An 18,485-nucleotide genomic window follows, 5' to 3' on the forward strand; every position below is an offset into this window, starting at 1 on the left:
TTACCTTGGTGTTATTTATGAATAAAGAAAGCTATTTTGAACATTCTTGTACAAGTTTTTTGTAGATGTATATTTTTATTTCTCTTAGGTAAATACCTATGAAAGGAATTGCTGTATTGTTGATTAGGTATATGTTTGACTTTAAGAAATTGCCAACCCTTTTCCCAAAATGGTGTACTGTTTTAAAATCCCATCAGCAATGTTTGAGAGTGCAGCTTGCATGACATGTTCTCCTCAATATTTGGTGTTTCCAATCATTTTCATTTTATACATTTTATTATATATTAGTGATAGCTCTTTGTGGTTTTAATTTGCATTTCTCTGATGACTGATAATTTTGAGTGCTTTTTCATGTGATTGTTGGCCACTTGTCTTCCTTTGTGAAGTGTCTATTAAAATCTTTTGCCTGTGTTTTCACATTTTAAAAAATATTGAATCTGGAAGTTCTTTATTTTTTTTGGATAGAAGTTATTTGTTAGATACGAGTTGAACAATTTTTTTCCCAGTCTGGCTTTTCTGTTTACTTTCTTAATGTTTTTTGATGAGAGAGGTTTTGAATTTTGATAAAGTCTGATACATTAATATTTTTGTGTGTGTGGTTATTGCTTTCCCATGCTAAGAAATCTTTTCCTACCCTAAGATCATAAAAATATACTTCTGTCTCATATCTATATTGATATTTTGACCTAGTGGCTTTACAGTTTCTAGCTTTTTAGAATAGTGATACATCTGAAATCAAGTTTTGCATATGGTATGAGGTAGAGGTCTAGGTTACTTCTTTTCTCTGAATATCCACTTGTTTCAGCGCATTTGTTCAAAAGATTTACTTTCCCCCATTGAATTGCTTTGGCACCTTTGTTGTAAATCTCTGGATTGTATATGTGTGAGTCTATTTCTGGACTTTATTTTATTCCACTGTTCTGTTTGTCTCTCTTTATGTTAATGCCACTTTGATTATATAGCTTTATTTTATTCCACTGATCTGTTTGTCTCTCTTTATGTTAATGCCACTTTGATTATATGATAAATTTTGAAATTTAATAGTGTAAGTCTTTCAATATTGTGTTTCTTTTTGTATACCGTTTTGGTTATTCTATATTCCTTGCATTTCCATATAAATTTTAGAATCAGCATATCAGTTTCTTCAAAAAAAGCCTGCTAGATTTTGATAAGGATTCTGTTGAACTTTTTATTGGCTTTTTGCTATCTCTTAACATATTTTTGCTCCAAAGATTATAATATACATCTTTTAAAAACAATTTACTCAAAATTAATATTTTATTGCTTCATGTAAAATATAAGACTTTGCAACAATTTAGTTCCATTTACCTCCCCATCATATGCATTGTTGTTGTCATAATTATTTCACTTATATATATTACAAATGTACAATATAGTATTATAATTTTTCTTTTAAACCTTCATATGTCTTTGAAAGAAGAGAAGAAAATTAAGTCCTTTCTAGAGCTGAAAGTATAAGTCTAGGTATTGGTTTTTAAATTTTTATTTAGAATCCCCTGTTTGTAGATGGACTATTGACTCAATTTTTCAGCTTTTCAGGTTGTTCAGGTGTTAAATTTAATTATGTGTTATTTGTTTTTTATCAGCTCCTTGAGGTGGTTTTTGGTATCTTAAAGGCCTTTATTTGGGGACCTACACTTTAACAAAACATTATTTGGAAATGAACTGTATTTGTAGGCACTTAAGGGAAAAGACTTCCCTTTGCTAGCCTAATATTTGCCCTTAGATTTATAGGTCAATCTAATTCTTTAGAATACTGAGGTAATAGCTAATAGAAATATGACTTGTATTCCGTGCTTTGATTTGGTGAGACATTTTTAAGTTTTGTCTTTGTAAAGACGAGACTTTGTAACATCACTTGATCTCAGTGATGTTAATGGATATGAAACATGAATTATCCCCAAAGCACTAAGTTAGCTCAGATTTATCAGTGTTTCTAAATTCCACACAACAAAAATGTGACTATAAAGCAGTGGCCTTTTCTGTTGTTACGTCAGACTCAGGATTGGGTTTATTTTCCTTAGACACAGACCGAGGCCTCTTTTTTTTTAAAAAAAAATATGCATGTTATTATTGTCAAATATATTACATTTCTATGTTACAGGGCCAACAATATAATTTTATAGATGATATTTCATTTAATTTCTTTTTAAATCACATAAGGTCATAGAATAAATAGTCATATATAGTCTTTTTTATTTACCTATATATTTCCTTTTTTTTTTTTTTGCCTACAGAACCAGGTCTTCCTAGGTAGTCTCCCATCCAAGTACTAACCAAGCTCAACCCTTATATATTTGCTTTTACTAGCGCTATTTTTTAGTGTCTTTTAAATTACTGTCTGGTGTCACTTCCTTTCAGCCTGAATAATTTTCTTTGTTATTTCTTATAAGGCAGGTATGCTAGTAATGAATTCTCTCAGGTTTTGTTATATGGGAATGTCTTTATTTCACCTTCATTTTGAAACATAATTTTGTTGGATATAGGATTCTTGGTGGACAGTTTTTTTTCTTTCAGCACTACGAATATGTCATCCCATAGTCTTCTGTCCTCCATCATTTCTAATGAGTCAGTTGTTAATTTTACTGGCCTCCTCTTGTGCAAAATAAGTCATTTTTTTTTTTGCTGCTCTCAGTAGTTTGGCTATTATATGTCTGTGAATCTCTTTGCTTTTATCCTACTTGGAGTTCATTAAACTTCTTGAATGTGTAGATTAATTTTCATCAAATTTTGAAAAACATTCAGCCATTATTTCCTCAATAATTTTCTACCCCTTTCCTCTTTTTTTGGTACTCCCTGCGTCAAAAAAATGTGCCCCACATTTCTCTGAGACTGCTCATTTTTCTTCTTTTTTCCTCCTCTTTTCTTTGGATTGCATAGTCTCTCTTAATCTCTATCTTGCTGATTTATTCTTCTATGCTTGAGCCCCACTTAGTGAAGTTTTCATTTCATTTATTGTACATTTCAACTCTAACAGTCAGCCACTGATTGGTTGGAAGTTGTACCTAAGCCCCTTAAGCCAGTAATGTTTTCACCCTTTACTGTTGGATCTGTGTTGTATGGTTTAGAGACAGTTCAGGATTCAGGGAGTTTATGAGTTTGTCCTTTGTTCAGCCAAAATCAGGGGCTCAGATGTTCCCTTTCCTTTTGCTTCTCAGAAGGTACAACCTTGGGCATCTGCACAGTCCTCCAGAACATTAGGACAGCTATGGTTTTCGCAGGTTTCTCTGATCTTTCTGTTAAATATTTGGCTGGTCTGCCTCTGTTGGTACCATACCAAGCTGTTAGTCTCCATTGATTGCTCTGTTGTATTTGACAGTACCCTTTGGCATAAATTGCTCCATAGTCTGATCCAGATAAAGTTAGGCACCTTTGCAGGGGCAGACTGTTGCCAATCTTTGACAATGTTTGCCCTCACCCTCCCCTGGGAAGAATCTCTCTGCTGTAGAGCAGGAGCTGGGGATTGATTGGGAACCTTCTCTTCACTGGCTGCCTGGCCCAGATCCTCCCTACAGAGCAGAAGCAGGGGATGGGAGAGGTGGTGGGAGGTAGTGGAAACTTCAGCTACCACCCTGACTAGTATATATCTTTCTTAGCACATCTTACCAAGATGAGCTCTGTGGATATTTACTGGCTGCCAAAAAATAAATAAATAAAAAAAATATTTGAATAACTCTAGGAAACTGGGAGCAGTGGGAGCTACCACTCAGCTGCTGAACTCACTAGAAGAGTTCTTCTACAATACAGAGCTGTAAAGGAATGGAGGACCGCACTGTCATTAGCTGGTCCCCCATTCAGTAGCTGTTCAGCTTTGATCCTTCCTACAGAGTAGTAGCTAGAGGGGTGAGAGAAAGGGTGCCACTCTCAGTCTGCAAAGCCCTCTGGAATAGTTCTTCACACAAAGCTATGGGAGAATGGATGTAGTTCCTATTGTAATGCAGTGCTTCCTACTGTTCTTACTGAATTCCACGGAGTCAATCACTAGAGACTTTGAATGATTGTCTTTGAGAATTTTAACTAGTTTATTAGATGTCTCTTGGAGAGAGGTTCTACCTAATTCCTCACACCACCATTCCTTATATAGGTGTACAGTTAAAAATTCAAATACTACAAAAGAAACTAAGTGAAAAGTCTTTCTCTCCTAAACTTATCCCCAGGTCTGATTCCTAGAGGCACCAATTGCTACCAGTTTCTTATTCATATTTAGGGAGATATTCTTCCTATATATACATATGACCTAAACTTAATTTTTTAGCCTGGATCATCAAGATCTTTAGCTGCTGCAAAATGCAGACTTGCTGAGATCTTGTTACAGCCCGAATGTGTATTGGCTTTCCAGCTGCTTGTAAATGCATTTACAGTTTTTGTAGGTTAAGCAGTCCTTTCTGGCTTGGATCTTTGTCATTGTAGATCACCTAATTTAGTTATTGGTAAAACTGGCTAGTATTATCAGATCTAACATTGAATAAAGATTTTAAACATCAAAGTGATGATACTGTCAACATATTTAGTAATCTCTTTTACTGTAGTAAACTGTACACAATGTCTGCTTTTATAGATATTGTTTTAGGAGTGAGAGCTGTTAAATATTTTTTAGCTGATAAACAGCTTTGCCTTAAAATGGAACAAATTTAAATAACAACATTAGGTTGGTTTTAAAGTTTTAATTTTAACTGTGATATTTTTAGAAGTAAAGGGTACTTTATTTGTATGTGACACTTACAGCCTTATTCCCCTGCTTCAGCTCCAAGGACTGTTACTGAAACCCTTTCTGTGTAACAGTTTTGTTTTCTGATTGATTGCTATATAGAAAAATATTGAATTATCTTCCAAAGAGAGAAGTTTAGCTGATATAGGCTTGCTTTGCTGCTTTCGCTTTTTATTTATAGTCTTCGCCTCAATAGCATCTACCTATTTGCATGATGTATAACTGATAGAATTTTATATGGGGAAAAATAATAAAGAAAATGATCAGTCTCCTGGGAAAGTAATTAAAGATGGATAGAAGATGAACTTACTGAGATTATAGGAACTATATGTGATATGGACTTCAACTTTACTATATTCTCTCTCCTTTTGTCTCTAGCAGCTTCCTTCAGTTGTTAACGAGGTAACATAGGTAGAAGCTGCTTAAAATCTAGGATGGAACATTTTATATCTTCTTGAGTGTTTTCTTTAGTCAGATTGCTTTCCTCTTAATACCAGGAACTGCTGCTTTGCAGATTCCCATTGTAGTCTATATAAATACCGCTCCCTGGAATCAGGCAACATGGTACCTTTGCTAAATCAAGCTGTGCTGGGTATACTGAATGAATAGGAATTGTGGTATGATGTGGTGCAATGAAGGAAAGAGTCCTAGGAAATTCTGAAAAATTAGATTCTGAAATGTTAGCCTGCATAAAGTGTTACATGGGGAGCTTGGATAGTCAGAGCATATCAGTCCTGAGTGGGATTGAGTCAAAGGCAGAAACAGATAAATTTCAAAAAACAAAATGTTGGGCAAAAGAAACCAGACACATAAAGAGCATTTATACAAAATTTAGAAACAGGCAAAGCCCTTCTCTGGAGTTAGAAGTCAAGATAGAGTTACCCTGTGGAGGTGAACAGTTGTTTATTGGAAGGAGAGCAAAAAGAGGGCTTCTGGGATGTTGGTAGTATTCTGTTTGTTGATCTGGGTGTTGGGTACATTAGTATGGTATGTTTATGAACATTCATTGAGCTGTACACTTATGACCTGTGTCATTTTCTGGATGCATGTTATACTTCAATATAAAGTTAATAAAGAAAAATAAAAAGTTTGTAGTAGTTCGGTTTGTGTCCTAATTGCCCATAATTAGGAATTGGATAAATAGAGACTGGTTAAATTATATTATGTTCCTTATACCCCTGGGGAATACAGTGTAACTATTTTGAGAATGAGTAATTCCGTATGTACTGACATGAAGCTGTTATTAAGTGAATGAAAGAGGTTTCAGAACATATCGCATTTATGTAAAAATAAATCATTATATACATATACTTGTATATACTTGGAAAATATCTTAAAGAACACACAGTAAGTAATTAACAGTGGTTAGCCTTGAGGATTTGTTTATGGGTAATATGACAAAGTGGAGAACGTTGGAACTTTTACATAATTTTAAAAAATGTGAGCATGAGTTACTCTTATGATAAAAATGAATTTAAAAAATAAATTCCAAATACTATTTTAAAGGCATATAGATTGGGAAAAGTGATGTTACTATTCTGGTAAAATCTCCTAAAAGAAGAAGAGGCGTTATGGGAGTAATTAGAGCCCCCTAGAAGAGTTAATGTAGTTCCACCTTATTCCTTATTCCCCAGTGGGTGAGGCGGATTTTAATAAGCTTGAATAAACAAAGTGAATGTAGGTACTTCATGTAAAGTATAATCAAATTGCCTCTCCAATTGTCATTTTAGTTGATCCAGAGTACCAGAAGGAAGCAGAACTGAGACATCGAGAATTGGCAGCTAAAGCTGGAGGATTTAATGACTTTGCAACTTTAGCTGTCATCTTTGAACAGTGCAAATCAAGGTATGTGAGTTCTATGTACTGGAAATTGTCAATTTGAAGTATAGCTCCAGCATGTACTTACTATGTGACTTTAGACAATTAGATTCAGGGAGGATGATATTGACCTCAAAGTATTTTTGTGAACACTGGTTATATTTATCTATGTCATGTGACTGTTATTTAATAGGCATTTATTATGTACTATTAGTTCTGTTCTTTCCCTAAACCTTTCCTGAAAATGACTTTATAGAATTTTGGTTCTATATAAGTAGGTTAAATGTGAAAATAATTGGATATTTGTTAAAGCATATGTATATAAAAGGAAATCCATTTATAAATTATTTTTCAATTCACTCAGAGACACCTATGTCAGTTTTTGAAATTCTTTGAAGTGCTTTTTCAGTAGTTGGACAGGTCTCATAAAAAAGCTAGCAGTTGCTTTTGGGTTTCTAGTTTTTGTAATAGAAATGAGAATGTTAGACTGTCCTTCACTTACAGAAGGTATTTTTGAGATACTGGTGTTTTTGTTTTACAGTGGAGCTCCAGCTTCATGGTGCCAAAAACATTGGATTCATTGGAGGTGCTTATTTTCTGCATTTCGTGTTGAAGCTCAACTTCGAGAACTAATTAGGAAGCTTAAACAGGTGATTGCTATAAAGGCTTTTTTCTTGAGTAGCATTTTGGCAAGACCCTCTGAGTACCAAAACCATGTAAATTATGAGGTTCTAGTTTGGCTTGTAGGAACAGACACCCTTCCTAACCCTGTATGAGCACCAAGCACTGTAATCTCTTATCCTTCTAGGCGGTTCTTTTTCTGGCCTTGGGTAGTTTCCTCATATTCATGTGCTAATTAGTACTCACTGAACCCTTGAGGAGCCCCTTCTGCAGATCTCTGGAGTTCTCTCTCTGCAGTTTTTTTGCCTAAATTCTGGCCTGTGAACTCATCTTGGTCTTATTGAACTCTCATCTCTGTGTCTTTACCACAGGGAGTGTTCCAGGTTCCACTTGAGTTTTCCTTCCCTGTGCCTTGATCCAGAATCTCTCTCAAGATTGACTAAACTGGGGCAGTTGTTGGGCTTCATCTGTTTCCCTTCATTTATTTCTCAGAGATCATTATCCCTTATTGTTTGATATATACAGCCTTTTGGAAACCATTACTTCATATGTTTTGCTCATTTTTTTGTTGTTTCAAGCAGAAGGGTAAATCTGGTTTCTTTTACTCCATATTGACCAGAAACAGAATCTTTAGAAATGTGGATTTTTCGAAATAAAAGATTGTTTTAAATTGTTCTTGAGATTTACCACGGTACATATACTCTTTTAATAGCAAAGTGATTTCCCAAGAGAGACCTTTGAAGGCCCTAAACATGAAGTACTAAGAAGATGTCTTTGTGCAGGTTATTTCAAAAATGTAGCTCGAAGGTAAGCACTGTGAACTTGAGAGATGGATAAATAAACACTGCTGCATTTTACCATAATATTGAACTATTTAGTATTAAAGATTGACAGTTTGATTTAAACTGTGATTATGACGACATCAATTACAATGACCCTTTTCATAATTGTGACATGTGTAAGGGGAGCTGCAGTGGTTCATAGTGGGATATTGGAGCTCAAGTAGAATAGGAAGGGAGTCTGTAGGATAGCTGTCCAGCATGTATCAGTGCCTAAGTTGAGTGACAAGGGTTTTCTTGCAAAGAGATGGCTCTGGTGGAATATGAAAGCCACACAGGTTGAGGATGGCATCTTTGAGGAAGGGTAGGTTGGTGTGGGGTGTCAGAGCTTGAACAGGATAGAAAAAGCACTCACATGGGAACTGTTCAGTACTGAGTGTCAGAGCTTGCATGTAGTGAGAGTGGACATCTTTGTAGGGAAAGGAGTAGCTGGTGGTGACGAGAGGTTTGTTATATACAGAGGAATCAATCACATAATTAAATATATTAAGGATAATGGTGAAGGGATAGAAATACTGAAAGGAAGAAAACAAGAATGAGCTCTGTGATGTTCGATTGGAATTTCAGTGTATCATTGTAAACTTGTTTTTAATGTAGTTAGATGGGTGGATAGATATGGGAATAAAAATAGATGTTACTCTGTGTGTGTGTGTGTGTGTGTGTGTATGTGTATGTATAAAATGTGTGTTTGTATGTATGTAAATATTTATATACATATATACCCTAGCTCTGAGGTGGACTGGGAGCAATGACACCATAATAGCGATGAATATACTTAGTACCCAGATCTTGACTTGGCTACATAAAGGACTCAGAGCTCTGGAGAATTAGGCCTAGGAAAGTACAAGATGCATCCAGAACATCTTATTTTGCCAGCAAAGAAATGATCAATGAATGTTGAGACAATGTCAAAAGTACACAGGAGCCAGCTTGAATAGGCCCCAACTGATCAAATGTGGGAAATTTCGAGCATGAAAATAAATAATGATAGTAATGGATTGTATAACCCATTGTTTAAAATGTGAAATCATGAGTTACAGACCCAATCATGTAAACTAATAAATGAGTAAATTGAAAGTTTAACGACAAGTGGAATTACATAGTTTGGCATCTCTCCACAAAATTCTTATTAATTATAGAGGAAAGAAATAACTTTTCAGTGGAGAAGGCTGGCAGATGGCTATCTAAATAAAGCAATTAAAGTGAACATTATCAGTTATAAAATAAATAAAAATCATGTTCTTCCTGATAGAATATAATGAAAACATAGCATCACTTCTGTGATATTCCTGCCAGAGGTGCATAACCTAAATCCGATCATCCTGAAACAGATTAACTCACATTGAGGAACATATTATAATATAACTAGCCTATAATCTTTAAAGGTGTCAAGATCTTGAAGGTCAAAGAAAAACTGGGGAAGTATTCTAGAATGATGGAGACTAAGGGGACCTGAAAAGTGAAGGCAAACATGATTCTGAACTGTATTCTTTTGCTATATAAGATATCATCAGGTCATTTGGTAAAGTTTCAGTGGAGTCTGAGGATTAAATATTGGTAATGTGTCAGTGTTAATTCCCTAGTTTTGTTGGTTGTATTATAGTGAATGTCCTTGATTATAGAAAATGCGCACGCAGGTATTTGGGAATGATGTGGCATAGGTTGGCAGCTAATTCTCAGATGGTTCAAGTAAAGATTTTTGTATTGTACAAATATATACTGTATAGATATATAAACAATTATAATGCAGTCTGATCTGGGTTATAATAGGAATATATATAAAGTGCTATAGGAAATCAGTTGTGGTGATTGAACTAGGGCTATTTTGACAAGGTTTGGAATAACATTTATGTAGGAAAGTATAGAAAAGGATAAGAGTTTGATATTAAGAAAATGAATTAGAAAAACGATAGATGAAATGTTTTAATTATCAGATTTTAGACTAGTGAAATCTGTAACATAATATAAAGAGATGTAACATAATGTAAAGAACACTGTGTTTAAGTCAGAAGACCTATGTTTGGGACTTGCTTTCACCAAACATTAGTTTTGTGACCTTGAGAAGGCTAGTTAATTTTTTTGAATGTCAGTTTTGACTATAAAATGCTTGGCTCTCAAAAATTTTAGGTTATTTTCAGCCTTTATTATGAAAGCATTTCGTAAACTCTAAAGCACAACTACATTGTTATTGTTACTATTGTACTTATTAATCAAAAATGTTTATACTTAACTGAAATGACTAAGTCATATCATTAGTTTAAGATAAATTGATAGAGAAGTTATAGTGACAGTTAAATAAACTTAAACCTGTTTATAGGGCTCTTTGTAGCAGAACATGATAATTGTTCATTATTTGACATAGTGCTCTTCTTATTTCTTTGTTATACTATTGTCTTTATCCTTTGTTTTTTTTTGTTTTTTAGATCTGTTGGGAGAACGTTTTGCACAATGGATGGGCGTGGAAGCCCAGTTCATATTCATCCTTCCTCAGCAGTAAGTACCTTATTTTTAATAAAGAGAAGAAATTTGTAAAGGTATAGGTATAAATAATATACAAACATCTACTTTTTGCTTTTTAAGTTTAGCATACATCTATATTACATAAAGCTATAAAGGTATTGAGTTGGCCTATGCCTCCTATTTGAGGAATATAGGGATTAATTCAGAAGGGTTTGGGCTTCTAGTGTTTAGTTGGTCTAATGTGGAATAAGGCAGTTTATTGAGTTATCATCCTTAAATGAATTCTTTTCTATAGCTTCATGAACAAGAAACCAAACTTGAATGGATCATTTTTCATGAAGTATTAGTTACCACCAAAGTCTACGCAAGAATTGTGTGTCCAATCCGTTATGAATGGGTGAGAGACTTGTTACCCAAGTTGCATGAATTTAATGCACATGATTTGAGCAGTGTGGCTCGACGCGAAGCAAGAGAAGATGCAAGAAGGAGATGGACAAATAAGGAAAATGTAAAACATCTGAAGGGTGAGTGTATCACTTATTTTAGTGCTCTAAGTCCAGGGAGCATAAATGTTCACATTCTTATATAATTATTGTTACAGGGCTTAGATTCTGGCTCTATCCACTCATAAAGCAAAGAGTTGTCATGAGTCTCAGGCTTAGTTATTTTGACTTCTTTCCTTCCTTCCAGTTAATCTTGTTTTTCTTAATTCTGTCCAGCAACATTATTAACAACAGTATATACTGAGCTTTTACCACATGCTAAAAACTTGCATCACTCCAATGAATTTTCACAATAACCCCATGAGGTAAATATGTATCTGCACTTTATATATGGGGAAGTGCTTAGCAATGTACAATAATTTGCTAAAAATCCCATGGCTAATAATTGGTTAATCTGCATTCGGAATCCAAGAAACTTGATTCTTTAGCCAGTACTCTTAACTATTATGCCATACTGCTTCCCAGCGGTACTTCACTATTTTTATTTGGTTTATAAAATTTTGTGAATTATTACCTCAGAACATCATTTTTTTCCATGAAATGTTAGGTCCCCGTTTGGGAGGCATAAACAATTGTGATACTGAACTAGGACAGAAAGCTTAATTCTCAGCTCACACAATCAAAAAGCTTTTCTGTAAAGCTTTCTGAGGCTGACTGGGGGAGCAAATTGTATTATCCTTGCTTAACATCACTGAAAAATAGAATGGTGAGGAATTTTGCCCAAGATCATAGAAGAGTCTTTTTTAGAAACAATAGACTCTAGGTATTTTGTTGCAGTATGTAACTGTACTACATGCTTGAATAGAGTCATTTCTTCTGACTCCTTAGGACTCCATGTTCTTATTTTTTAACCATAGACTATAGTTTCTTTTGAAAGGGCAGAATTTAATTTCCTTTTTTCCCCTTAACATTGAAAAATCAGGGCATCCTTTTCTCTCAACATTTCTAGTACTGAATCTCAAACCTAAAGTTTTACTAGACTAATTTGTAATGTTTTCAGATGGAATATCAAAAGAAGTCCTAAAGAAAATGCAAAGAAGAAATGATGATAAATCAATATCAGATGCACGTGCTCGTTTCCTTGAGAGAAAGAAGCAGAGGTCCCAGGATCACAGTGACACACTGAAGGAAACAGGCTAAGCAGCAAACCCTTCAATTCAGGAAGTAGGAAAACAGCCAGGAAATGTGCTTCTACTTTGCCATTTATGTCAGACAGCACTACCAAGAAGTGGTCAGCAGCTGTTATTAGCATATGAGCTAAAAGCAAATCAAAGCTCATCAATACTAATAAATGGAAGATTGGATTGCCATAGTCATAGGCAATATTATATGAAACCAATGAAAGATGGTACATGTAGTATTTTCCTCACTCTAATTTTGCTGGCCTTAAGTGGTATAAAATGCTGTCATTGAGATATTTTGAAAGAACATTGAATTGTATGTAATCGGCGTGTGTTCATTTGCATTGAAGCATTAAAAATTATTTTTCTTAAATCTCTTTAAGGCCTTCTTGTTGCTATTAGAGTAGTATTATATCAGGTATGTGACCATTTCCTTCAGAAGGCTGAATATAGAGGTTTTTACTCAGCAATACTTAGATGTCTAACTGTTTAATTGCTAAAGAGCTTTATAGATATTTAGAGAAAAGACTTAATCAATTAGTAAATAAGAACATTGCCTATGGCAAGATTCTTTGTTGAATTAATATTAATCCTTAAATTGATTTTTCTGGGATTATACAAATTCCTTTTTATATAAAGTATATTGTTTAAAACAGTAGCTATAGCCATTAACCAAAGGACAGATGATATATATATGTTCTTTTTTTAGCACCATGTTTTAAACAGCCCTTCCACCTGGCCTACTCTCTTGCCTCCAGCTGCTTGGGTAGAGCCATTTAAACATCTATTATGCCAGTCTTGAGATGGGATTTTCGCAGCAGCGAACACTGTATTACCAGTGTTTCAAATTGGAACTTTGAGGCTAATTAATATCACACTCAGGCCACATTCAACACTTGCTCTGTTGTTTACTGCCTTGTACTCTAGTTATTTGTGTATTTGTCTGTCTCCCTCACTAGATTATACGCTCCTTGTGGGCAGGGACTATGTCTTTTTCATCTTTGTATCTTCATGGCACCTAACACAGTGCTTTGCACACAGTAGTCACTTAATGTTTGTTAAATAAAGTTAGTGTCATTAAAATTCGAAAGGCAGTATAATGTGTGTTTTTAGATGTTTTTGTAAAAACTAGGAATCTAATTTTTTTATAGGTAACTTTAACACTTTTGCAATTATTTTCTTTGGCATCTAAACAGTTTTCTGTTCGATATTAGAAACTTGAAGCCTTTTTTTGAAAAATTACATGAGGACCCAAATCCATGTGTTTGTTCTTGAAGTGAGGTGAGTGGTGATGGTTTCTTTGAACATTCCCAGCGGTGTTAATTTGTTCATTTTAATCTTCAGTGCTCTAGACACTATCAGTACATTAGTCCTATCATTTTCTCTTCTCAGGTATATGTATCTGCATTTCCTTATATGTGGTGGGGTGTATGTGGATTCTTGGAATGAAAATTCTTTTGTGTCAGTAGATATTTATTAAGCATACATTCTCAATCTGTAACCCATACTCAAATTTCATTAATTTTCCCAATAATGTCTTTTTGAATGTTTTCCCCAGTTCAGGATCCAGTCAAGCATCATGTATTATTTTTAATCTGGAAAAGGTCCTTAGACTTTATCTTTTGCTTTTTTAACTTTTTTTTTTATGCCTACAGCACCTGGTATTCCTAGGTGGTCTCCCATCCAAGTACTAACCAGGCCCGACCCTGCTTAGCTTCCGAGATCAGACAAGATCGAGCACGTGGCCTCATTTAACAATTTTCAATAATGTTTTTGACATTTTAAAATAATACAGGCTAGTTATTTTACAGAATATTCTCGATTTGGATTTCTCTAATGTTTTCTCGTGGTTATGCATCTTTATCTGGAACACTGCTTAAGTGATACAGTGTCTTTCCTAAGACATCAGATTTGGAGGCACATGACTTTGGCCCCTTATTGATGATACTAATTTTGATTACTTGGTTATAGGTTTTTAAAATTTTTTCAATTTGTTACTCTTATAATTAATAAGTAATTTGGGGGAGGGCTACTTTGAGATTATGTGAAGTTACCTATTTCTCACAAATTATCACCCTCTGGATTTATCAACTAGTGTGATTCTTGCTCGAATCGGTTTTATTCTTATGGTTGCAAAATGGTGATGGTTCCCTCCTCCCCCACTTCTTTCCTATATTCATTTGTTGACATAAGGAAGAGCTTTCCTTGAAAAAGAATTTCTAATAAACATATGGGTGCTAGAACAGCACAGATCAAGATAGAGACTTAGCAGGGAGCATTTCAATGAGAGGTAGCAAACTGTTCAGTTTATTCGGTGCATAGAGTATCTACAGGAGAGTTAATAGGCTGAAAATGTTGGTTGAAGACATTATGGAAGACTTTCAAAGCCACCCTATGGAATTTGTACATATTTTGTACTATATATGAATTTCTTGGAGGGGAATAACATCATTACAGCCTTAAGGTAATTGTGAAAATGATGTCCATAAGAGGAACTTATTTACATTGAGAGGGCTGTGAGAGAAGTAGTATGAGAGGAATAATACTGGATCTAGTTAAAGTGGGATGTTGTCTTGGAGGAAAGGCAGCGGTTATGAAGTTTGTTCTTTAAAGAATGAGGATTCACCTTCAAATTTAAGTGAAACAAAAGAAACAAATGTAGACACATTTTATCATAGAAAATTGGGCAAAGGACCCAGTCAGTCATTTTATAAGAGAGTGGTCAATAAATAAGATCCTGAATCTTCCTAGAAATTAGGGAAATGCAGTTGACAATAACAGTGAGATGCCATCAGATTGGCAACAGTTCTTTCCCCCCAGATTGGCAACAACTAATATACCTGAAAAGTATTGACGTAGAATAAATTGTTCTTATTTTAGAAAACATTTTGGCAATGTCTAGTGTATAATTTGTGACCCAGCAAGCCTATCTTTAGGTTTATATCCTAGGAACTCTGAGATTATATAAAATACTTTGTTCCTCATAAAATGTGACTCCCATAAATTTAGCAGCAGTTGATTTGTTATATACATAAAAATCTTAAATATATTCATAAAAATGTGGTATACTCCACTGTTTCTAATAGTAAAATATTGAAAACAGTATGCTTATCGCTGTCAATAGAGAACTGGTTGAATAAATTGTGATATGTTCTTATGGTCAAATTCTTTATAGCAGTAAAAGTGATTTTTGAGACTCCTGATGCCTATTCCTAAATTGCTTTGCAGAACAGATGAACCAGTTTATATTCCTAACAGCAATGTAGTAAAGTGCCTATCTTACTGCAGCCTTGTAGTTCCTCTAAAATATTCTTTTATAGACCAAAAAAGGTGCCTTATTATTATGTGAATTGACATATTTAGATATTCAACTATTTTTTCTTATGTTCAAATTGTCAACAGGAAATAAAATTAACTCACTTGACCATAAGGCCAGATAGTAAATATTTTAGGTTTTTGGGCCATATAGTCTCTGTTACAACTACTCTGCTATTGTAGTATAAAAGCAGCCATAGATAATATATAAGTAAATGGATATGTCTGTGTTCAAATAAAACTTTATTTATGGATGATGAAATTTGAATTTCATATAATTTTCATGTCAAGAAATAATCTTTTGATTTCTTTTGACACTTGCATTCTAATCTAGGGAAGCAACTTTTCACATACCTAATTAAAATTATTTCATTTGAAAGAAATATCAAATTTTGCTGAAATATCAGATTTTGCTGGTTTTTACTCTTTCTTCATAGCAGATAGGATTGAGAATGCCAGGAATCAATAAATTAAAATTTGAATCTTCATTCTCAGAGATTTTCAAAGTAATCCATATTGCTTGTTAGCTTTTTCTTTAACCTTAAAATGAATACAAAACTCTCTTGTAAAGCTATTGAAAATTTTTCAAAGAAAAGAATCACATTATTTGTTCAGATAAAATCTCCATATGTTTCTTAATATTACTTGTTGCTTAGCGAAAACATAGGAAATGAGTTGGGTTAACCCAGCATGTACCCAAGCACCCAGTTTGGTGCTTTTTGTATTTGGTGGTATTCATAAATGATTGTTGTGCTAACTCCAGGTGTGATTATTAACATAAGTTAGCCTAGGCTTCGAAATGCTTCGCTAGCTTAAGAAGTAAATCGATTTTCAACTGACTGTTTAAGGGAAAGTAAGACGGACTACAGCAAATAAGGAGACAGAATTTGTGTGGTTGGAGAGAGAAATCGGTTAACCAACGGAAAGATTATCAGTATCACCTTGAGGACTCTTTTGAAGGGTTTTGCAGTTACTAGTCTGTAACTTGAATTTACACTAAGTAGGTCAAATGAAGAATAACTTGAGTGCCGCTCATTCTTGCAGATAGAAAAATTGGAAAGTCAGCTCAGACTGGGGTTTTCCTTTTACAGTGTGCAGCACTTATAGAAAACTGCCATTGGTGCCAGTCAGCCATTCCATTTAGTTCCTTTTCAGGAAATGGAATTTTTCAGCCCTCCTCAGTAATGAGGGGTATAATCTCATCTCTACATCTGATTTTATGGTTAGCTAGATAACTCGAAAATATAGAGACTACCAGTAAAGGGCTGTCTTTATCAGGTTTACATTTTCACCCTGTAGAAAGCTTTATATTGGCATACCTAACCTGAAGAGACCTTTTCATTTTTCATCCTTTGGTGCTAACAGGGTTGGCTCAAAAGAAAAAGAAAAAATTTAAATCAATAAATATGAGGTAGGCTCATATTAATACTACATATTTTTCATTGCTGGAGTGTTAATGGAATAAATAGTAGTTGTATGGCTGTATACTGTACAACATTAAACTCACGGTTATTTGGAATATGATCAATCAGGAAAAGTAACCAGGTTTTTGGTTCATTTTACATAATCCACTTATCAGTCATGACACACTGAAGTATGACATTTTTAAAAAACTAATTTCTAATGTATCCTAAATTTAGTACATACTCAGATCAGGCTACATTTGCAAGAGTACTATGTGAAAACTTCACAGTGATGAACCAAGGCCTTTTTAAGATTTAGAACTGTTTTCCCCATATAAAACATTTTTAAAAAGCCTTTTCAAAAGATTTTAACATTTGAGTATTTTTCATTGCATGTACTGAAAAGTATTTGTTGACTTAAAGTAACTTCCTTGAAACTTTGTTATTGAGTTAACCAACACTTGGTTTACCAAATCTCAGTCCTTAACCACACCAAAGTAGTTTACTACCATAATAAGGCAGCATATATGCATCGCTACTCATGGAACTACTTCTGTAGTGTGACAGAATTGTGAGATTGCTGAGAGAACATGTTTGTGGGCCATTGCTTGCTTTGAATTAAAGACAGTAATAACTATAGGAAGTGAAAAAGTTCTACATATTTAGAAAGGAGGGGGAAAATATCCCTTAATAATCATTCCCCTGCCCTGAGCCTCACTGCCCCTTCATTCTGTAGAGCCTCTCAAACTTCTTGTGACTTTTGTTTTTGGTTGTGAAAAGGATGTTGTGATGTGGCATCTGGCTCCCTATAGATAGATCAGCAGAGTTATACACTGGGTTTTTCTATCCACAATGCTCTGTGTATCACTATATTTGAAGCAACTTTCCTGAGGTGACTTTTTAAGGTAATGTTATGAGCTTCTTCATTGCTCAGCTGGGATCTGATTTAATCTTGAGAAAACATGCCAGGGGCCTATAAAATATGACCAGATTCCAGATTGTATTCCCATAAGGCTAGTCTTGGCTCTTCACCTGGAATATGCTCAGTCCTGAAAAAGAATAAAAGGGTCACTATAGATCTTATTGCCATCCATGATACATTATAAAACCTGTCTACATAAATTAGGTTTAGGACAAGCCTGAGTGAATGATATTGAATACAATTTGGTCCATTTCATTCTAAAAAAGGCCACGAAAATTTTTTTCTTGCTTTGGGTGAGCATTGCCTATAATCATTGCCTTGTACAGGGCCAAAATAAAGTGGGTACTGTATGTTGACTGATACCTGAGCCACTTACTGGGCATTTGATTTTCTGCTCTTTATCTAATCCTGCTGGGATTCATATCATTGGCCCTAGGGGACTGAGATGTTTCAAAGCTGTTTAAATGGCAAAACCACTTATCTTACTTGGGTAATGCTAAACTATGCCTTGTTTGGTTTCATTAAAATCTGAATTTTAAATATTTGGTACAGTGGATTAGGTTTAAAGATCTGCTTTAAAATTAATCTCTTAATGTTTGAGAAATGACTTGACTTTGTGGTTTTTGCAATGCAGCTAGCACACGCTGTTTTTAAAAGGTCAAGTTAAAATGCAGGGGCCTTAATTCAGGGGCTGCTTGAGGGTGAACAACCACAGGGCGAATCTTCTACAATGAAGTTTTTCTGAGCTGTCATT

The 18,485-nt window shown here is 34.5% G+C and overlaps 1 protein-coding gene across 1 annotated transcript in view; it reads left to right on the forward strand.

The window, feature by feature from the left end:
• Positions 1-13,181, forward strand: part of DHX40 (DEAH-box helicase 40) — a 37,504-nt gene extending 24,323 nt beyond the window's left edge. The window contains exons 13-18 of the mRNA XM_039885797.1: positions 6,460-6,574; positions 7,089-7,197; positions 7,881-7,975; positions 10,431-10,500; positions 10,763-10,991; positions 11,971-13,181. Of these exons, the coding sequence (XP_039741731.1) occupies positions 6,460-6,574; positions 7,089-7,197; positions 7,881-7,975; positions 10,431-10,500; positions 10,763-10,991; positions 11,971-12,110 (758 nt within the window). The 3' untranslated portion in view covers positions 12,111-13,181. The remainder of the gene's footprint in view (positions 1-6,459; positions 6,575-7,088; positions 7,198-7,880; positions 7,976-10,430; positions 10,501-10,762; positions 10,992-11,970) is intronic.
• Positions 13,182-18,485: the final 5,304 nt, after the last annotated feature.

The sequence above is a fragment of the Pteropus medius genome, unplaced genomic scaffold (genome assembly GCF_902729225.1).
Source record: "Pteropus medius unplaced genomic scaffold, Ma_sr-lr_union100, whole genome shotgun sequence".
Lineage (NCBI taxonomy): Eukaryota > Metazoa > Chordata > Mammalia > Chiroptera > Pteropodidae > Pteropus > Pteropus medius.